This window comes from Streptopelia decaocto (genome assembly GCF_964273445.1).
Source record: "Streptopelia decaocto genome assembly, chromosome: 4".
Lineage (NCBI taxonomy): Eukaryota > Metazoa > Chordata > Aves > Columbiformes > Columbidae > Streptopelia > Streptopelia decaocto.
Genome location: NC_138658.1, coordinates 68,366,025 through 68,389,433, shown reverse-complemented (window position 1 = coordinate 68,389,433; position 23,409 = coordinate 68,366,025). Strand labels below are relative to the sequence as shown.

The 23,409-nt window shown below is 36.6% G+C and overlaps 1 protein-coding gene across 1 annotated transcript; it reads right to left on the bottom strand.

Moving 5' to 3' along the window:
- Positions 1 to 750: 750 nt before the first annotated feature.
- On the bottom strand, positions 751 to 23,303 carry NOP14 (NOP14 nucleolar protein). Its single transcript, XM_082050456.1, has 18 exons — positions 22,827 to 23,303; positions 20,564 to 20,698; positions 19,610 to 19,751; positions 18,908 to 19,053; positions 18,334 to 18,471; positions 16,705 to 16,827; positions 15,401 to 15,532; positions 14,018 to 14,339; positions 12,699 to 12,829; positions 12,366 to 12,451; positions 10,594 to 10,729; positions 8,653 to 8,754; positions 7,729 to 7,882; positions 4,835 to 4,994; positions 3,850 to 3,997; positions 2,786 to 2,904; positions 1,407 to 1,562; positions 751 to 1,061 (listed from the first exon to the last, which is right to left on the bottom strand). Exons 1-18 carry the CDS (start codon positions 23,022 to 23,024, stop codon positions 962 to 964), a joined length of 2,628 nt encoding a protein of 875 aa, XP_081906582.1. The 5' UTR covers positions 23,025 to 23,303; the 3' UTR covers positions 751 to 961.
- Between the last annotated feature and the right edge of the window lie 106 nt (positions 23,304 to 23,409).

Sequence of the window (23,409 nt, the reverse complement as noted above, 5' to 3'; positions counted from 1 at the left end):
ATTTGTTCTTTAGCCTGCAACTGGAACATTATTGTAAAAGGGGATTTCATTTTTGTAAGAGTTTTCCAAGAAAATACTATAATTGTCTTGAATGCATAACAACTGTCACTGAATTTATCAAATAGGAAGATTACAATGAATATCTGAAGGGTTTGGACTAGCACCTTTAAATTACTGTGATACTCTTAATCTCATTGCAGTGTTTCTTTACAAGTATAGTATTTAAAAAAAACACTTAGAAGTTTTTACTGGCTGTATTTGAAGAGCAGATGTTTTCCAAAGTCATGCTGGGCAGTTATCAGTGATTAGACATAAATAATAAAATAAGCAGAAGGCAGCTAAGGATGTCACTGTCCACTTAAATCAGGTAGTTATGAATTCACTGAGGAATTATACTTAACCACCCTAAGTGATTAAGAATTTCAGAGATTTCAAAACTTCCTGAAGAGATGAATGGCCATTCAGCTTTAACAAATGACTTCTACTTGAAAGCTGATTCCATTATCCACTGAATACATGAATTAGAATGTCCCAATGCAACCGACTAATTAAAATGTTACTGCTTAAATTGCAAACATACTATGAGAATGGCCTGCAATTATTCAATATTAAAAAAGATAATAAAAGGTTTCTGCTGTACAATTTTCTTTGTGCGTGTGTAGTTCAAATTAGACTAAAATCTGGTCACACACACCTAAGAATTCTGATTATTCATCCAAATATTCTCTATTATTAAAATAAAGAGAAGTATAGCACATACAAAAGTGTTATTTTTATTTTCCTTATGAAAACCAGTAGATTTTTCCAATAAGCAGGTTCACTTTTTCAGAGAGATCTGATGATTTTGTCTCCTCAAAAGGAATGCATCCAAAGAATGCAATTAAAATCTGTTCAAAAGCCATGGGATCGGGCTATTTTACATGGCAGTAAAATCAAAGTTTCCTGCTGCAGATAGTCCAAATTAATTCTTTCCTTTTTTCCTTTTCATTGCTTTCCATTCACCTTCCTGTGTAGCAAGGCTACCGAGAAGCTCTTTCACTTTTCTTTTTCTGGCTGAATCTCTGTAAAAGAAACAATCAACATATAGAATATTTCAGAAAGATTTATCAGAGAAAATAAGTAAGTATATTTAGCAGTAATGATTAACTTATAAACACCCCCACTATTAAATTCCACCAACACACACTTTAGATAAAACATTCTGCATCTACTTGAACTAGGGAAATGAAACTGCAAAGATGAAAACACTTTAAATGATCTCTACTGAAAATGTTTGGTTTTCCCCAAATTTTCCCTAATTTTATTTGTTTTAGTATGTTTATTATTATCCGCCTTGGCACGCAGCAAAGAAATGGACACAGAGCAGAACCACCCCCAAACCAGTGCTGAAAGAAAGGCTGTAATACCTCTCCATGATTTCTGAAAGTTGCATTCTGGCCAGAAACTGGTTATCTTTCCGTATCTCACGAATGGCTCCTTTAAGTTCACGTTTATGCTTCTGGATCAACTGTCTTCTTTCTTGCTGCTCCTTGCTGCCACCCTGCTTTTTTCCAAACTCTAAACTGAATTGAGAACGTATGTGTGAGCAACAAAAACAACGTTTTCATGTTTATAAGGAGTGAGTTTTCTATGAATACCTATTCACTATTTAAATTCCTGCATATTATGTTATTAACTTGCAAAATAAGGAGCTCCCCAGTGAACAAACTGGAAAAACACTCACCAGACCTTCTAACTGCATCATGTCATCACCATGCAAACGACAAGCAGACATTTCCCAGAGCACAGTTACACTTCAACCCCCCAATATGTAGCCTGCGTTCTGAACAGACTGAAAAAGCTGGAGTAGAAGAATGAAAGATGTCTGGAGAAAGATGGAATCTCCCAATATATTTTAAGTTTTTGCAGACTTTATCTGCAGATGAATTCTACAGAAAAAGCCTCATCAATTATTTGGGGATAAACGTATATGGCAGAAGAAAGCTGCCCTCTTCAGTTACTAGAATAAGTAAGGCAGACAATTAATGCCCCTGTAGATAAACAAGATGGCTAAAGAAGTTAGCAGCACTAACAGACTTCTTAAGTCAGAATACTGTTCTATTATCTACAAAACCAAACCAGTGTTAATAAAATCTTATTCCTAAAGAGAATACAAAAATTCGCATGGTCATCGCAAGCTCTGTAAAAAAAGGAAAAAAAAAACTACATGTTTTTTGTCATTGCTGTTGGAAAGTAGAAAGCTTTGTTGGGGGAAGGAGTGGAATGGGACAAGTAAGTGCGCTTAAAAGAATGCTTAATCTGACTGATTATTTGTTATCATCTGTGATGCAGAGCACAGAAGTAGTCAGCCTCATGTTTTGCACTGGTGAAGCATCCCTCAGTACCTTCACCATCCATCCTTACCTTCATATAGTTCATATATTAATACATATGAGCTACTCACTCTTGTTCTTCAGACTTGAGTGCTTGACAGAGCAACTGGTAACGCACCTGATTAGATAATAACAACCTTTCATCTTGAAATGTATTAATTTAAAATGTATTATACGGGCAAGGGTTGATTTCCAGTGCTACTTTTTCCACAAGATAATCTTTGCTTTATTTCATAGAATTTCTCCTTCCTTTTTCTTTCCCTCCCTATCACCCAAGTAGCTGGTCGCTTGTGCACAAAATATAGCAGAAAAAATTATCTGGTTTATGTCCTGTTTTCCAAATCCTTCTAGCCTGCTGAAAATCTTAATGCTTAACTGCACTTTCCCTTTGCATCAAGTGTTGCTTTACTTACACTTTCACAATTTTAGGTGTATACTGTTTCAACGGCACTGGCTTCATTTTCTCACATATCAGCGGGGTATAGTGTTTTACTTTGTTCTCTAGCTCTTTCAGAGCACCGTGATACCATTCCTGAAAATGCAAATCCAATTACAATTTTAAAAGCATATCAAAACCACCATAATTCACAAACTATTGAAAACTGAATCAACAGTAATGTTCTCCTCATCTGTTATTTTTCTGGGTAAAATCACTGCTATTATTAGGACATTGCTAACACTGAAATGCTGTAAGCCTTCCAGGCTGGATAATTTTTAAACACCTTTGTAAGTCTATTAAGATGGTATCATGGACAATAAGAGAGGTCTGCAGGTAGTTTCACCTGACAGAGGAAGAAGCAAGACTAAAGCCAGTTTAACTCAGACTCTGCCTTTCAGGATCATTTTAAGAATGATTATTCATTTTGTTCGTTCTGATGGCAAAAATTATAGACCATTTTATATCATTTACATTACAAAATCTTGTTCTCTAAAGATATGTTACGGTGCCTCTTTGAGGAGAGAACAATTCTGCTACATTCAGATGAGACAGATAAATTTGAACCTCATTGCTAGAAAATAAACAGCTCACCTGTTTTAAATAAGGTAGCTGACCAATTATATTTATGTTAGTTTTACTAGACAGTTATAAATACTACCTAACCAATTTGGTACATGTATTTGGTGGTACCAAGGTCCTACAGATTCATACAGCAACTGGATGACCAGACTACTATTCTTACAAATTAAGTCATTCATAGATGCTACATTGTTACAAGCTAAGTGCTATTCTTTTCAATTAGAGGGGCAAGACAAGATACAAGATGAAAAAGTATTTTTTCTAAACATTCTCTGCTCTTCTTTGTTATTTCCACAGAAACATCACTATGATTTTTGAAGAGCAAAAAAGGCAAATGCCTGACCCTTGGAAAAATCTCACTGATGCTTATCCTTGGTTTTTGTTCAAGCACAGATGAACATCACAGAATTTATTAATAAAACAAACATATTGATTACTTCATTGTAGAGGAAGACATACCTGCATTTTTTCAGGATATTCATTCACTGGCACATGTTGTGTGAGGAGAATTCTGACAGGACGCATTATTTCATGGAATGACGGTAAAGACTCATACAGAACTGCACATTTTTTAATAAGGTCAAAACACAGGGCTAGACATGATAACCTGTTAATGCACAAAAGAATTAACAATTTCTCTTGCAAGAACTGTGGTGGATTTTCAAATAAAATGAATCAATTAATTACATTTAAGAGTATTGGCAGCATCTATTATTACAACTTCTTGACAAAACCAGTTAAAAGGCTGTTTCTAGTTGTTAATTCAGACTAAAGATATCACTCTTCTAAGCAAATGCCCAATAATTCCATCAGCAACATATCTTTATGTCAGTGCACAGAGCACAAGCCAGCACTGTATCTTTGCCACTTATGCTGAGTAAGAAGTTTTCATACTGGTTACAGAAGTGTTCTTGTACTGGTTCTGAAGCTCTAAAACTTCATTGAGACAGAATGAGTAATTTTGGTTTCGGGTTTTATTTTTAAACTTCACAGCACAATGTTTACTCATGCCTGAAATGAGTTATACCATAACACATGCGCAAGGTGAAAAATCAGGCTGATCGTGATTAATGGACATGTTTAATTGTAGTCTTTCCTAACTTCAGTGTGTTATTACTTAAGTAACACTTTCTAGCATAGTGTTTTTATGTAAATACAGTTATTTGCTTTTGAAGAGCTTCACAGTTCAAAGTACTGAGCACCTCCTCTGTCTCTACACCATCCTGATCAGGTCACAGTAGTACTGAAAAGGAATGGAAGGGCTAAGTACTCCAACAAGTGCTCTGCATAACATTCTGGCAAAAGATTAGCAATTTCATATGCTACAGTAGTATAATAAAAAAAAGCAGAACAACTTGGTACTATTTTCACTCCTTAAGAACACTGTCACTGAGATTACCCAAAATATGATCTGCTATTTCTTCTGTTCACATTTCCTACATACCTGATATGATTCATTTCTGTTCTGCTGGTTTCCTTTAATCTAGTCACAATACTCAATGGCAGATTTTGCTTCTGCCAACTTTCCAGATCCTTCTTATCACACACCAAAAGCAGTTCTAAATTTTTCCCCATTGGTGTAAATGGATGCACTACAGTATAGCCTAAAAAACATGAACAACAATCATTAAACAAGATCAATCCTAAACATTCTTTCTGAAGGAAGAAAACACAACAACTCCTTTTATGTTTTTAATCGTACCACCTTAAAAATACTTTATTGGTATTATGTTTTTCTGAAATAATGTAAAACACTGGAGCACAAGTACAATCATAGGTGAGAGCTCTACCCATGCTGCTCAAGTCACAGAATCCAAAGGCAGGGACTGGGAGAATAAAGTACTGTCCAATGTAGGAGATCAGGTATGACATTGGCTAAGAAGCCTGGATGTGCACAAGTCCATGGGACCTGATGAAATGGATCCAAGGGTCCTGAGGAACTGGCAGATGAAGTTGCTAAGCCACTATCTATCACACTTGAAGTGTCCTAGCAGACTGCTGAAGTTCCCAGTGACTGGAAAAGGGGAAAAATAACCCTAGTTTTTAAAAAGGGAGACTTGGGGAACTACAGACTGGTCAGTCTCACCTCTGTGCCCAGCAAGATTATGGAGCAGATCCTCCTGGAAACTACGATAAGGCACATGGAAAACAATGAGGTGATTGGTGACAGCCAGCATTGCTTCACTAGGGGCAAATTGTGCCCAACAAATGATGACACATAAAAATATGCAAGATCAGAAACTAAGATACATGAGTTTTATTATCTGCTTTACTTATGAGAAGATAGCAGATCTCACTAACAACTCCATTAGCTAAGGCTATCAATAATGACAATTCCTTCCCACTCCCTCCACCTCCAGCTTTTCTTCCGTTTTAAGGTAATAATTGTTTTTTCAGTCTAAAGCAGACTGCATTTTAGTCTTTTATGAAGTGGTATTCCACATAATTTTTTCATATTAGAAATTAATGGATCAAGCTCATAAAAATAAAACAATAAGAGTTCTATTTGCTGATTCCACTTCCTATCAAAATTGAACCCCAAGAAATTTTTTGGTGTGACAGTATATCGATATTCCAGAGAACTGGATGTATGTTCACTCTTAAATATTCTGTGTTGACAGCCTAATCATCACATTTATCAGCAATACTTCCCCCATTAGTATTTAAAAATGTTTGTATACTTTGATAACTTAAAAACATCAATATTGACTGAAAAATTCTCAAAGAGAACACTGTGCCTCTAACATATCTTTTATTGAGCTTTTCCTCACTGTTAACAGAAACTAACACCATGCAAATTTAACTAGTGCAAAATCATTAACAGAAATACAAAGCAAAAATACCTGTTATCACTTGATCATCAATTACTGCTAAATATTTTTAAATAGTTTCTTATCTGACTTTGCAGAAACCTATTTTTTAATTGTACCAAGAACCTTTGTAGATCAAATATTCCTAAGAGAGTAAACAAAGGAGAAAATACTTTAACTTACTATGTAACCCACCCACTCTATAACCTCTTCTCCCTCCTTCTAAGAGTTCAGCTGTTGGTGTTCCGAGAATCCAGGGCTCAGCCCTGATGCAGCCCAGCTGTGTAACCTTGGCTCACGCTTCAGAGGAAACTGCTACGCTATGAGAAACAGCTGGGAGAAAGTCTGTAGGGTACAGCCATACCACATAATAAAGGTGAAACCGCTGTACTAGGCTTGTTGAGAAAAGGGATCATGGGTACCTCAAGAATTCAAAAGAAAAAAAATGCCAGCATGGAAAGGCATAAAAATCCTAAAGGAAAAGAAAAAAAAAAATAAAGGAGCTGCCAGACAACCACTCAGTACTGTTGAAGATGTACTGGAATTCTGCAGCAACAGAAGCTGACCCTTCCTCACCAGACTGATGACTACCTAGAGAACAGAGATGCTTCAGGTGTTTTATCAAGAGTAACCAGCATATTACGGCATAGCCTGTAGTTCATTAAATCCCAGATGTCTTGTGAGTTTGCCAACAAATAACTGAATTTTTCACTTGTGAATATCCTGCCTGCAGAGTCTCTTCACACATGCTGAGTGATACTCAGTGACCCAGAGATACTAACACACGAATTAGTATGCTCTGACAAAGTTCCTCCTAAGTAAATCATTGTCACTGAACTTGTCAACAAAAAAGCCCCAGATCTAGAATAACTTTAAAGATAGAAATGAATCCAAAAGTTAAAGAAAGATTGGCAAAAAAAAAAAAATCATTTGGATCAAATCATAAATCAAATAGGAAAGATAGTTTTATTCTCCGTGTTGTCTGTGCAAGTTGCTAAGTTTACCCAGTTATGCTACAGCACAGACTAATCCTGCTTGTGGGGACAGCTGCCCTGTTACACTCCAACAAACTCGTGCCACATAAATAAAAAGGAAAAATACCAACTTTGTGATCTACTTCTCTCATTTATTAACAGCTCGCTGATACACCTATTAGCTGAAGAGGGAGGGTATCTGCAGCATTAGCTGCTGCCTCCCTGTGAAGACATAGGGTACTTAGCAGGAATCCATTAAGGGCTGTGAATCTTAGAGCACAGCCCAGTCACACAGTCTACTTTGAAAAACAATATTGCAAAAATACTGCACTGTAGGCAACATGACTTCATTTCCTTTAATAACTTCAGTTCTTTCCTTCCTGCCAACAACATTAGAGGATCTAGTTCATAACCTTGATTCTTGGGCATCTTGTTATGTATGGCTAACCTAGCAGATGATTTTGGTCTTTTGTTCAAAACATAAATTCGATGTGACTTTTTAAAAATTGAAATTTAAAATATAAACTTAATACTAAAATTTATTGCGCATTTACCTTGGGCCTGTTTTCTGGGCAGAGATATGTGAAGTACTCCAAGAAGAAAATTGATGAGTTCTGGTACAAATCTTCTGGAGAGAGATACATATTCCAGGAACAAAGAGCATACAAACAACCCTTTAATAACATCTTGCAATGTTGTGATGCGACACTACAAGGAAAAAAAAAGGCACAAAATATTCATAATTAAAAATCTATACATCAAAAATATATGATCTCCCAAAAAAAAAAAAGAGAAATATTAAGTAAGTTGTACACATTTAAAATCTGTGAAATCACACCCTTTAGACTTAGACAAAAAACATACTGGCTTTCCCTTGCCCTCACTAAAGGCAATATAAAGAATTGAGTAAGAAGTCTGTCAGAACTGGTTTAGCCACTAGAAGGTGCTAAACCACAAACAATAAGTTGTTCAGAAATGGAAGAAGGAAATAAAAAGCTCAGAGCAACTTGGTTGGATATCTGACAGCAACAGAACAGCCAGCTCCAGACTCTCAGAACATAAAGCCAAGATATTTGGATAGAAAAATAAGGACATAATAACTGCAATGCAATGCATTGCACTAGTACATTTTCAAGGAAAACAATACTGCCAATTTTTAAGTAATTATATTTCTTAAGTAGGAACACATGCAATATATGGAAATCACTAATGAATTATTTCAGACTGTACACAGCCTGTTCTGTTACTTTTATGTAATTTGCCATATAAGGAATTCTAGTCTAACAGCTTGAAAAAATGATTAGATATGGTTTTGTGAGTTGGACTACACTCTGCAAAGGTTTTTTCTTCTTCACTTTTTCTTCCAATTACTATCTGTGACTATACCAAAGACAAAGCTGCCTTTTCAGTACACCTCCCATACATACATTAATTCCATGTATTTCAGTACTGTGGTAGATACATTATTATAGACATACCTTAGTAAGTAGCTGACTCATGTAAATAAAAGCAGGTGTTACAACTGGATGCCAGAAGTCAGAAGTTGGAAACAGCAGCGATATAATTTTCAAATAAATAAGCTGATGGCACATAAAACAGAGTAAGGCAAAATATAGTAAGACATTATTTCCAGGATCTTGACTTTACACATATGTAACTGATGAACAAGTAACTGCTATGTAATAGTCTAAAAATACTACAATATACATCATTTTGAGAAATCTGATATGATAAATGACCTATTTATTGAGAAGACTGTTTGGGTTACATGAGAAAATGGAATATCCATTGTAGGTCTAACATTCCATTAACTCAATGAGGCAGCTGAAAGAAAAATCAACCCAATTAACTCCACAAGAAAATCTGACCCGCTCCAGCCCACCACAATCAAATGATCTCACACCACAAACAAATGAGGAAGTGGCCACACAAGACCCATGACACATTTCAACAGGTCCTCAACACAGATATTTAAGAGGCCAGGATCCTCAGGCACTATCACAAGTTAACAAATAATGGCTGCAGCCAAAAGAACTAAACAGCGATTAGGTACACTTGTACTGAAGGGGTCTTGTTAGAGAGCTACAAGTGACCTCCAGTCAACACTGTAAGGATATAAAACATTGGTTGCGAGGTAATTCTGAAAATTATCTAAGTGGATATTTACATAGTTAGCTAAATGCAACTGAAGTTTTATTGTTTCTCTCTATGAAGTTTCCGTCATAAACAAATATTGTCCTGAACTGTTTTGGTTACTAAATACCGCAGTCTAAATTTCAGGTTAGATTAACTATAGGCACATATTAGGTCTACTAACAACTGGTCTAAGGAACGTTCACTCAGACAAGCGCTTGGAGAATAGGAGAGTGATATAATTCCACCCTAAAAGATAGCAATGGCTTGAAACCTGAAAAAGTCCACTGAAAAGAAAGTGAGAAGAGTGATTGGTGTCACAAGAGTGACACTGATGAAAAAAAAAATAGAAGTTAAAAGCACTCTACAATAAATTTCCTGCAAAACACTAAACATCTTGAACAAAGAATCTTCAAAAGAACTCAATATAATATTTTCAAGGCGCAAGAAATGCCTTCTAAACAAATCCTTCAGTCTATTTTCTTTCAATAGTCTAATTATTCCATTAGGCAGCACTGCTTCATCAAGCTGGGAGACAAACAAGTAGCTCCCTTTGAATTACTGACATACAGTTTATCTTTGGAACTTTTTACTATTATAAACAAATACTCATTTTCCATACACTCCAGTCTTGAACTTCTTAACAGCCATTTACTTAAGACACTGAAAAACGAGTCTGTTCACAGTTAGCGTGGCCACTGAATTTTCAAAATATTACTAATATAAGGAGGAAAGGTAAATTCTGAGTCATTAATTTAGCAATTATCATATATAAAGTACTAAGAAATGTTGTATTTTTATACCCATAATATTTCACTGTTATTTTGTTCATCTAGGCTATAATGTACTTCTATGGAGCACTTTTTTAAACATTTTACTTAACACAATTAAAGAAATCAGAACATATAGCTGACAGTATCACTTCTTCCTAGAACTACCCATTTAAGTTTCATCAGGCAAACAAATAATTTTCTGCCATGAAAACTGGAGTTGCAATTTCAATATGTTTTCCCCTTATTAATATTACAGTCACACTTCTGCTCTGAAGAACATGTGTGAAGGAGTTTGTTTGTTTGGGGTTAATTGTTTCTCAGGATTTTTTTTTGTTCTTGGGGGGATTTTTTGTTAAAACTTATCTCCAGTGAGACAACTTAAAAAGTCATAGATGCTAGTAATTCATTACATACTTTGAAATATGGAAGGAAATTTAATGCCATCTCGTATTTACTAACATTTTGTACTAATGTAAAGAACAAGAGATTTTCCTAGCAGTATGCATTTGTTACCGTGTCTAAACCTGGAAATGTTGCACGGCCCTTGACTTCAATTACTTCTTCCATGTCGTGTGCAGCATCTCGAAGGATAAACTTAATACTGTCACTGGCTGCCTCAGGAAACATCTGGCAAAGATTGTACAATGGCCTATGAACAAGAAATATATGTCATGATCAAGTTACACCATTGATGTTATTAAAAAACCTGATTTTTAAGCACATGTAGGAAGATTGCTTGCATTACATCTATACTATAACAATAACAAATTCTCCAAAACAAATTGTTCTGTTTTAGAAACAGCTATCCAGTATATAGACTATTATTGTAATACTTTTAGTTTACAGAGACATGTATTTTTCATCTGGCCTTGTGAGATAATATTTGATTCAGTAGTTTCTTAATATTAAATAAAAAATAATTTAAAACTTTAAAATATACTCTCCAAACATCTGTTAAAACATACCCTTCTGAATCTCCTAACTCTGCGTTTCACTGCACTGAGCTATGCTGGCACACACTAGGCAGCCCACTACTCTAAATACTCTTAGGCAATGTTAAACAACATGTGAGACAGCAATATGGTTAGCAAAATTGTTATTTAAAACAACAACAAAAAAACACAAAGTCAGGTCAGCTCCTGGCCTACAGTTAGTGCCTACAAGGAGATGCAGTCAGGAGTCTGTATCCGTTTAGTCAGAGTTTTCCCAGTATCTTCAGTTAAAAATGTCTGTAGTGTTATTAATAAATCCCAGTTCTAAGAAACAATCAAAATGCGTTCATGCTTTTTTACAAAGTCCCAGCATGTGTGACAGTATCAAGGGGTCACTGCTTTTGCTGACGAATGCAACAGAACAATGAATGCTAAAGCTGCATATAACAGATTTTTTTTTTAAGTTATTTACTTTAGCATGAAATAAAAAACATATGCTGAAAACTACATACAAATAACTCACTGAAATAAAGTTGTCTAGTCTGCAATCTGGAATTACAGACTAATTTTGGTTGGAAGGGACCTTTGCAGATCACCTGCTGCAGTCTCCTACTCAAAGCACAGCTAACTTCAGAGCTGGATCAGCGTGCTCATGGCTTTGTCACTTTTGTATATCATCAAAGGTGGAGATTCCACAGCCTCTCCATGAAACTTGCTTTAATGTGCAGCACCTTTGCTGTGAAGATTTTTTTTCCTTATTTCTGATTGGAATTTCCCTCGCTGCAGCCTGCGTCAATACTTCTGAGACAAATTTGGCTCTCTTGTCACTATAACTGCCTGTCAGGTATTTGAAGATAACAATGCCAAATTGACAACTTCCCGCAAAGTGTTTATTTGGAACTTCTGTATGAGCTTACTAGAACACTCTTCAATTCCATTTTCGTCTAGTTTCCTGAGTGAATTCATAGAATGGAAGCCCATGGAAAAAGAACAAAAATTGCAAAGGGAACTGCACACCGTAATTGCAAAGCTTAAACCCCTTAATCAGCAGTCTAAATAACTTCATATACAGAAGAGTGCATCCATACATGGTATTATGTATCCACTACCCATGAAAACCATTTTGCAGATCAAAAATTACATTCAGAGGTTTTGAAAATGTCTTGGTATAATTAATGGTTCAAGCAATACATGAAATTAAATGAAATTAAAACACTATAGAGCTGGAGACTTATAGTTGCCTACAATCCCTACGGAACTATTTGAACCAAACAACATGATAAATGTTTTCCCATAGGTAGCTTTTCTCTTTAAATCATAAAGGAGCAAAAGTCCATAGGATTTATCACTTACAGGACCAGTTTGTCAATTGTTCTGAGCTCTGGTAAATCCAGGGTTGCTAACTCTCCAATATACTCCAGAAGGAAGCCAACCAATTTCTGCAAGAAGCATATGTTAAACTTATTAGGTGATTTTTTTTCTTTGTACATATTCTTAAGCAGCACAAAAGAACAGTGATATATAAATTAGAAAATGAAGAGTGGTATGCTGATTCTACTGCTACTCGCAACATAGAACCATGTATGCTTTATACTGCTTCCGAAATACTTACTAAAACTTACTCCAGAATTCAAAGTTAATTTTAAACCTTAAAAAACCCCCAACAAAACAACAAAACTCTCATACTTCCAACTTTGCTTTGTTTCCCACTGCAAGGCTTGGATGATTGCATTTCTGAATTCTCTCCAGTATAATAAGCTGTTGTTCTATTGTTCTTCCTGCCAATAAAGACTTAAATGTCTCATAGGACTCAGGAACTGGAAAGTAAAAACAAAAATTGACCAGAAAAAAATCTCAAACTTAGTATATTTAATTGAAGTGAACATCTAACAAATTTCCAATTTGTAAATGTTATTATTCAGGAAAAAATATACCAAATATACCATACAGCTTTTATTGAATCACCTTTTAAACACTAATAATGTATCAGCATATATGTAACATTATATATACAATCATAAGTCATGAAATAATGTAAAGGTTTTTCAACAATTCAGTTCATCCTGTATTTCCTTCCTAAGCTGAGCACAACTATGTTGACACACACAAAGCAGAATTAAGCCATAAATTTAAAATAATACAATCAGCTCTATGTTTAATTCATACCTAACTAGCTTTTGTATGAAGAATATTAAAAGGAAGAATCTTGCCACTAATAGATTTTTTTTAAAAAAAAAACATCCTAACTGAATAAGTTTTTTGAGTTATTTCTATTTGACTGCTTTCTGGCTAAAGCAAAACCTGAATGCAATTTAAAAGGCTTTGTGTAACATAAGTTACCGCCTTTTGATGGAAAAACGCAAGCACTTACGGAAGTTGTTTGAAAGGTTGTTTAATCTTGTGACAGATACTTTTGTTAGAGAAATCTACGCTAGGACAATAGTTAGATGCATTATGTACTTAATATTAATGAATGTTTTGTGTACTACTTGAAATGTGACTCCTCCTTCCTCCTAGGCACAGTCTCAATGGAGTCAAACTTTGTTTCTAGAATCTTGCCTCTTCAAGCATCTTCTCTGACAAAAATATCAGTCCAAACACTAGAGAAAGTAACCTTTTCTCATTTAGGCATAGCTAATAGAAGACTGTTCTGGCTTCCCTTATGCAAAACACTAGCACTTCGGATTGGATGTGTTGGTGGCCTTCAGACAGGAGTACATGTCTTTTCATTTTTCTCCCCAGTATTTATCTTTCAATTCTAAGGTGGCTCAGAGGAGCAGAAACAGTTCTGGGATTAAACAGATCTGGTTCCCACTGCTTATGGTGTGACCAGGGCTGCTCATTAGAAACAGCAGTTACTGGCTAGTCTCAGAATAGCAGAAGACAACTATGAAGCAAAAACTTCATGGATGAACCGGAATATGCAAGATACTACAGGGCAGAGAAAGAGACTGGTTATAAATGCCCTGAGACAACAGGGATTTCTGGATCAGTCCTTTGCTTACCAGCAAACATATAGGGAAGCTCTGATTTGGCAGTTTTCATTTTTGGGTCTAGTTCTTCCACATTCTGTGATTCATTTTCATTTGTCTCATGTTTCTTCTGTTCTTTATTCCCTGAAGCTTCTTCTTCACTCTCAAGGTCTGATTCAAGATCGGAGTGGCTATCTGCAGCACCATCCTCCTCATCTTCATTAGCAGACTCTTCCTCACTTTCTTCTTCACTCTCATTATCTTCCTTCTCACCTTCCTCTTCTTCTTCTTCTTCCTCTTCCTCCTTGTCTCCTTCCTCCTCCTCTTCATTTTCAAGATTAACTTTTCCATCCAGCTAGTAGAGAAAACAACTCAGTTAAAACACTGAGAGAGTGACAGCACCTTGCCAGAATCACCATGCAAAACTATCATTAAATACATATCAACAGGCTCTGAGCCTGGCTACCCTGACCAAGCAGTGAATGGCAACAGTGCCAGATAAGGAGGGATTTTAAGGAGAGAACATGCATAGAGATATAAGAATAGTAGGGTTATTTCCAAGGGGCTGTAAGAAAATGAAAGAATAGGAGGTAGTGTATGAGAAGGACTAAAAAAGTCAACATAAAAGGAAAAACTACTAGAAGATGATATGAAAGAAAATTCACCACCATTTACAGATGCATTCTTGGTTTAAAAAAAACCCCAACAACATATTCCTTCTACGTACTGAAATAGTGCATCAGATAAATATTTGTTCCCATCCTGATTTTATTTATCATCAGTTTAAATGCACATTCACAATTTGTATTCTCCCCTTTGAAGACAACAGCAAGTCTCTTGCTACTTACATGTAAGAGGATGAGAAGATCAGTATGCACACGTGTGTACCACAGTCAAGGTGACTCACTACATCAGCCTTAAGGTTATATTGCTCTGATACCCTATTCAAAGCTATTTCATAGGGAAATTGTTCTTTCAGAAACCCACTCATCCTCGGGCTGAAATTTGGTGGAAGCTGTACCAAAGACAGCAGAAATTTAAAAAATGACCAGAAGGCTAAAGCCCTCTCTTTAGCCCAGTAGGGTAACAGCACAGGAGGCTAATATAATAGCAGGACTACAGTCAGTAGGATTGAGGGAAACAACTATTTCCCTCCACTCAACACTTGTAAGACTACATAGAATAGAGTCCAGTTTTGGGTCTTCAAATACAATAAAGACATCTATAAACTGCAGCAAGTTCAGCAGAAAGCTACCAAGATTTTAAAGGGGCTGGGGCACCTGCCCTATGAGGAGAGGCAGACCTGGGCTTGGTCCACCTGGACCAAATAACCACCTTCCAGCACCTACACGGGAGACCAGTGAGAAGGCAGAGCTTTCTTTTCAGAACTCAAAGTTCTGGAATTTTAAATCTTACCTTGTAAGACAATAAATGTCTGTCATCTTTATCAAGGATAAAGCCATCAGCGAGATCATCAGCTGACACATGGCTGGGTTTCTTTTTATTTGCCTGTTCATCTATTCCACGCATTCGACGTAGCCGATCTGCCTGTGTTTTAGAGGAAATACCACACACAGACGTGAGCCATCTAGATCAATGAGGTAACTACACCAGAATGGAAGATCCCTCAAGTACTACAGCTATGAAAATCAAAGGAAGAAAAAGTTAACTGGGATTACTCAACAAGCTGATGAAAAGAAAAAAAATGCAACTGAGAAATTAGGGGCAAAAGCTGATGATACCTTATCTTTTGTGGGGAGTGCAATCTGGTAAGAACACACATGCAATTGGATTTGTTTATTTGGAAGGCTTTAAAACTGGGTTTATCAGGAGCATTATGTTCTCTCATTTAAAAACTGTTTTGCTTATGAGGCAATGCATTGTAACTAGAAAATGTAAGCTGCTAAAGTGTTTTATGATTCTGCAGTGTTCATCTGCGTCTCCCATATGTGTAACAAGTTTGTAGTAAACACAACCATATCCTACAATTAAAAAAATATACTGAATTTGTAAATAGATTCAATGGGCAATATCTGAAATAATCATTAACAAAGGGATTTCCACCTGGGCAACCAGATAGACTGTATATCAAACAAGATGACAAGAACAGAAGAAAAAAAAGGCTTCTGGGTTGTTCTGAGGTAAACTGAAGGTACTGAAGCCCTGCGGTTCTAAATGTATCCCTAGTATACCAAAAGAAAAAAAGGGGAGAAACATTCACCAAATTATGCATTCTTTCCAAAAGACTCAGAGTTCCATGTAATAGAAAGAGCATGCAATATTTCCCAAGAGATTCCTATTCCTCTGCAAAGCTACATACGTGCAACCACTGAAGACTCTTGCAACACCAGAAGAAAACAATAAAGAACTTGCCAGTGTATTAACTCAACTGCTGTGCAACATGATACTCCCCCTTCCTGGCTTAGAAGCACCTCGCAACTCTGAATAATTTAATACATTTAAAGGCAAATTGAAGTGATATTACATTTTTGTTGAAGAAAGATCAACTCATCTCATAAATCTCACTAGTCATGTAGCAAGCTATGTTATTTTGTTGTAATAGCAGATTGCAAGCAAAACACAAACAAAAGATTTCCTGAAATCACCCTGACCAATTGCAGTTTAGTACAGTCACGTTCAGTCTAAGGTCAAGCAGTGAATATAAGCAGTCACTCCCAAAAGACAGGCCACAAAACAATCTAAAGCCATAAATGGTATACCTCCAGCTTCTGGAGTCGTGCCTGTTCCTCTTTTGCTAATTCTTCTTCTGTCTTCATCCTTTCTGAAGGTTTCGCTTTCATCTCGAATCCAAGTTCTCGAACAATCATATCATATTCATCAGGCTAAAGAAATATTTATATAATTGTTTATTATCTTAAGTTTTATTATTCTGCTTTGCATCCACCCTCTGCCAGGCTAACAGCTAAGCAATAAGACAGTTAAGATATAAGGAAAAGACCATTTCCAAAGCAAGCTGCAAGAACATTCAACTCAGTATTAAGGCAAGGAATGAGATGAACAATTGAACAGAAATTCTCCTGCCATTTCCCCCTCCCCTAATTAAGTTATTCATAACTGAAAAACTTACAAATAGTATCTTAAAAACTACTTACAAATAGTATCTTAAAAACTGATTTACTTGTTAATTGAAAAACTTTGAAGTATTTAGTTTACATTTCACTTTACATTGTTAGACATGAGCTAAGTCTTTATTAACTTAGTAGCGCAGATGTCTATCTTAAAAAACAAGACCAAAACAAAACACCAAACAGGATGCTGATATTCCATGAGTTTAAGCAGCACACTTGGGAAAACAGTCACTAGCACACACTACACTGGACTAGTGAATAGAATCTTCTTAATATCTGCTTAAGTCACTAAACCATACAGCTTCTCCAAAATTCAGTTCTGAGTATTTTTCTTCTTACACATAACTAGATAATTTTCTCCAATTCAACGTTAATGTTATAGAGCATTACTAATTGACTCTTTGCATCCTTGATAATTCTTAAATTGGATCCACATACATGACGCAAAGGAACCTAATCTTCCTTTTCAGCAAATTATGATGACGAACTTTTTGTCTAAGATACCACATGATCAACATATTATTCAGCCTGTTATGAAACATCCTAAAACCAAAAATCAATATATCAAAACATGAAATTTTGATCCAGTGTCTTCTGTTCATTATGTGACATCAGTTTTAACATAAGATCAGTTTATTAGTTCGATCTTTCAAAAACAGAATTATATTGCCAAGGAATAAATAGAAATTCACACTGTTCTGCATATAACACAAAATTTCTACAAGAAAAAAAAATAGTGCAAGACATCATAATATCTATTCTTAGATTTAAAAGTTTATTTCCATTAATATAAAATAAAAATAATAAAGATTTGAGACCATAAGATATGTATTCAAAAGTTAGATATTTTCATTCTCTTTTTGTAGAGACAGTACCCAATTTACTACAAGGAAACATTTGCTGTCAAATAAAAGCTGTTTTACCCAAGGAACACTGCAAAGACATTCAACCTAAGTCAATGTTCTCAACAATTTTAATTGAAGAAAATGTACTTGGCATAAAAATAACCTGTAGCCAACAGTGTTGTTCAACCTGTAACCTCTCTCAGATTTGATAGGTAATTAAAATTGGATAAATCATATAAAACACTATATTCCTCCAACTAACCAAACTGTCCTAAAAACTGTAGCATTCCTTTAATGTGACTAGCAGGCAACATTTTATTTTATAAAGTGATGAACTTTGCCTTATACTTCAGCCACTACAAGCCAAAACTACAAGTTATTAGAACAAAAGCAAGTAATGTAGCCAAAACCTTACCTTGGGTTTTTCTGCTTCTTTGTCCTTTTTCTCTGACTTCGGGGTTTTGCGGACAATAAGGGTTTGGATTTCCTTCCAGTCATTGTCAAGCTTTTCTGTGAGTTCTAATGCACTTTCTCTCCGAGTTTGCCTCTCTTGCTAGAAAAAAAACCAAAACACAACAACCAAATGCAATGCAGCAGTTCTATTCAGATGAACATGACATAGCATTTACAGCATAAACCCAAAATGCTATATTTAGCAAATGAATAATTTTAAATTTTGGTATCTTACATGTGTAAACATTCTTTATGAAAGAAGCAGTACAGAGTTACATAGGATGGCACAAGGGTCTCATACAAAAAACAAGTTCAGAGTCAACAGAAGGGGAGATTCTGGGGATACAAAAGAATGGCAGATATTCAATGCATATCCTAAAATTACTACAAAGTCAGATGGACTTTATTCAAGAGGCTTGGACTCTTAGACAGGTATCTCCTCTGTTTTCTATGCCACTACCATTTTATTCTGCAAAGACAGAAATTGTGACAGTTTCTTCATCATGCACATTTATACTTCAGGGCTAAAAACTCACCTTTTCTTGTTTAGATTTGGCTATCATCTCTTCTATGAGTTCCTTCCTAGACTTAGGTTTTTCCTCCTCTTCGTCTTGCTGGCCACTTGATGCTTTTTTACGAAGAAGGCCTCCACCCCCTCCAAAGTGAGCAGCAGTTAACTCAGCTAGAAAAAAAAAAGAAAAAATAGAAGCAGATTGTGACTCCTCTTCAAATCCATAACATCAGTGGTGGAGTGCTGCTGCTGGGACAGTATCCCCCTGTTGTTTGAGAATGGGAGCAATTAAAACTATTGAAGCAATCATGTACTATTCCCATCCCAATGGGAATGGCCACACAAAAAGAGATAGATGCTAAACACATAATGTGTACAAGGAAGGAACGTGTTTTTTCAATATTTTAACTAGTATTTAGGTATGGAGGTGTAAGAAAGCAACCAGAAAACTCACACATCAGCCTCCATGCAAAGGGCTCAAAACACAGCTACCTACATATGTTGAAAATCCCACAAATTAAAGCAGTTTGCCAGGTAGGTAGTTCCAACTGAACATCTGCTAAAATCCAGAGAGCTGCTCTTTGTGAGGTTAAGAAGTAATCAAATCTGGCTTAAATATCCCAAACAATTACATAATATTCTTTCTCACTGAAAGACAGTATTGAACAAATAATGAATGCATACAAACAATAAAACCACCAGTGGGATATCAGCTGACATGCCTTACCTGACAGTGTTCCTCTTTCTTCTGTGTCACTGTCACTATCAACAATATCATTTAGTTTTTCAATTTCTGCCAAAGATTGGCCATAATGAGTCAATTCCTCATCTTCATTAAGATTATAGATATTCTTCTTTCCATAATTTTGCTAAGAATAGTAAAACAAACCAATTAAATAAAAAAAGATTTTTAGTTTGCACGCAACAAATTAATAAAGCCTGTATTTCTAATGCTAGTTGAGGAGATCCTTATTCCAGTGTTCTGCTGGTACAGAACACTGGAATTAGAGCACTACCAGATCTACACTTCTATTAAAATACTTTAAACCTTAAGTGAGTATGATGTCTCCTTATTCTTATACTAATGTACAACTGGAGTAACTAAGAAAACCTAAGGAAGATCAGGTTTTATCTATATGTCAGTAACATCAGTTCTTAATTACTACATTTCAGGCTGAATGAAAGAGACTTTAACTTATGCAAATTATCAGTAAAACATGATATTCCACTAATCAGTTCTAGAGACTGAGTATGATGAGGCAAAAAGAACAGTACTGCACATACAATTTACACTACAGAATGACAGCAAGTTAGAAAGTTGTTCTGGTCAGCAAATGAACTGACGGCTGTTCCACAGCTGAACTGGAATCCCATCAAGTGTACTTGATGGTGGTTGCCTTTTCCTAATCCAGTTCCCAAATCATACTGGTCAAAGCAGTCAAAAGAAAACCAATCAATCAATGAATCTGCTTAAAACTGGCTTTCTTGCATTTCAGAAAGTTGTCTTGCAAAACCAGAATGTTTTCATTAAAAATTTAGGATTCCCACAAAAAATTGCTTTTTCATAAAAGTTTCAAACATAAAAAAGCATTGACCTCCAAAACCCTCTATTAATGGGGACACTCCTAACCTGAAAATGCAAGTGTTTCTCCTTTTTTTTTTTTTAATTCCTGTACTTTACCTGCCTTTCCAAAGTGAATCGTCTGATCATCTTTTCCTCTGGGCTTATTTTGGCATTATATTCACCAAAACGTTTATCTTTGAACACATTTGCCTTTTCTCTTTCTTTATATTCTTTCAGTAGCGTTTGGGTACGCTTGAAGAAAAAGAAAAAGAAAAAAGAGAGAGATCAAATTAAAAACCAAAGAGAACAACTGCTTTCAAAGCCAAGTTACAAAAGGCTCCATGGTGTCCCGGCAAGAATCTAATTTATCAGAATGCAATGAATGAGAAGGAAAAAATAATGAGAATAAAAGATGGGAAGATCATACAATATATGCAGAGCCATTAAGTTCTCTTATAAGCTGCTCACATGAAGTTAAAATATGGTACACTCTATCTCACCTTTATTTTATTATATATAAAAACTCTGCATTGCCACTGAAGAATTATGTTTTGTCTGAAGCTTAGGATACAAGAATAACATATTAAAGACAGCACAAAAGTGTCAGCTGAACCTCTTTTGGGCTTGTCATCTAAGACATAAAAACACCCAAGTGGTTACATCCATTTAGCTCTCTGCTTTAGTGTTGAGCACAGGGAGGTTATGCATCAAAGCAGTAAAAGGAAGTTTAGGAGACCTGTAGAAGGCAGTATGTACTGTACTTATAGTATGGGTAAGGAAACAGGTTTACTTTTCAACACCAGTGATCTAATTCATGACAAGCATTTGATTTACCTTACTATTAAGTAAACCCCAAATATCTTAAAATGTAACACGAAACATTAATAAAGTTTTCTAAAACCTGGACAAATAGTAATGAAGACTGAAAGCTAATTTAGAGTTTCATTAAGATATTATGTAGTTTCATTAAGATATTATGTAGTTTCTAAAGGAAGAAAATGCTGGCCATGTTTAACCTGAAAAAAAATCCATGTTTATTTAAAAGACATTAATTGAATCTTACTGAAACGTACTGTTGCTATTCATGTTATTAATATCATGAACCCATAAACTGGTGCACTGAAGGAAAATGCTGAGTTTACTACAACAGGCCCCTGCTGCCTCACTGAGCATTCACAACTTACAGACGCTGCTGTAACTGACACCAGAACTCAGGTTTCATCTGCTACTGTGCCAGTTCTGCCTTGTATTTACTTCTTGCACAGGATACATAAATTATCATGCAGCTTAAATACTGTGCACGAACTTTAATAACTCTTAATACCTTGGATACAGAAAAGCACTGTTGTTTATCAACTATTTGATGTTCTCTCTCATTGATAAAATATTACTTAATGCACCACCTCTCATAAAGCGTGCAAGATGATAAACTATCAATTTCCTTTTGCTGCACTATTTTTAACAATAACTTCTCTTTTCAGTAAGTGTTTACATTTTGTTCGACAACAGATAGTATGTAACATGTCAGAGAGAAATCTCAGGGCCAAACTTGCAAATTACTCTTTTTTTTTAGCTTTAACAGACTCTACAGAGGTTTTAACTTCCTTCCTGGGTTAGTTGAAGGAACAGATCATAAAAAACTTCAGTGCTTCACTCAAGGATAAGGTAGGTTGATGGAATGCCAGATGCACTGTATGAGACAACGTTCGTTCTTCCCTTATGAATTAGATTTTGGTCAGGTAGCTAGTGATTTCAGCAGAGACTGGAAAATAAGAGACTTATTCTTCTCAAGTTGTACAGTCATTCTTAGGAGATTAATAAGGAGAGAACACTATTTTGCATCTCAACATACTTATACAACGCAACTATTTAACCAGTGCACAAAAAGCCATCTGCATGTTTACCAAATCAACGGTAGTTTCTTTGCACCTACACATTTCTCCCTGCATTCAGACCTTAGCACCCTTCCAAGCTTTCCCTATCACAGCAATGTTGCACCATTATCAAGAAGCTTAACACCCTGCAGCAACCAGAACTGACCAACACACTGCACACTGACAACCACCAGCACTCTGGTTCAGTATTTGCTTCCCATGTCAACAACATGTGCAGCTGTACTCTGGGCCTGGCTAATTTGAGAAGAGAATATTCCCACACACGCGGTAAGGGCGATGGGCACTACTGAACTCTGGGGATGGCAATGGAGGGAAACAGCAGGCTCTTCATCACCATCTGAGCAAGGTGAGGTGAGCAGCCGCTCCTCCCCTGCAAGATGAGAGAGTCTCTTATCTCACCTCAGACGACTCCAGGCTTATCACCTCTCCACTGCAACCATATCCACACATGACATCCTTCCTCCCGACTTCTGACATCCTCTTACCTTCTTGATGGCCTTGGACCGCGATACACCAGGCAGCCCCACATCGTTCTTGGTCTTCCTCCCCAAGATGTTAAACTTCTGCCTGTTAACCTTCACCTCGAAGGGGTTGCTCCTGACCAAGGCCATAGCTGACTTCACAGGGCCCCTGGCTGCGGAGAGCGCTGGGGCCTTTCGCTTCCGCTTAGCGGCCTTCCCCATTTTCGGCTGGGGTGCGTGTGGGGAAGCAGCGGCTCGGCACTCAGAGTGCGGGGGCCAGGGCTGGAGGTGCACACAGTCCGAACAAAATGGCGCCCAGAGGGGGTAGCAAAGCCCCCCGCACTACCCCTCAGACTCAGCCGCTGTTCTCCAACACTCTCCCGAGCCCCGTGAGAGCCGGCGGGGAGCGCGGCCACCGATGCAGCCACCGCTCCGCTCCCCTCACACCAGCTTGTGCCGGCACCACCACACGCGCGTCGCCCGCCCGACACCTCTCGCGAGAGCTTCGCCCCAGCTATCGCGAGATTTACCACTGTTCTCCCCTCCCGCTTTGGGACGAGCCGGGGTAGGCCGGGAAAGGTTTAACGCACTACATATCCCAGCAGAC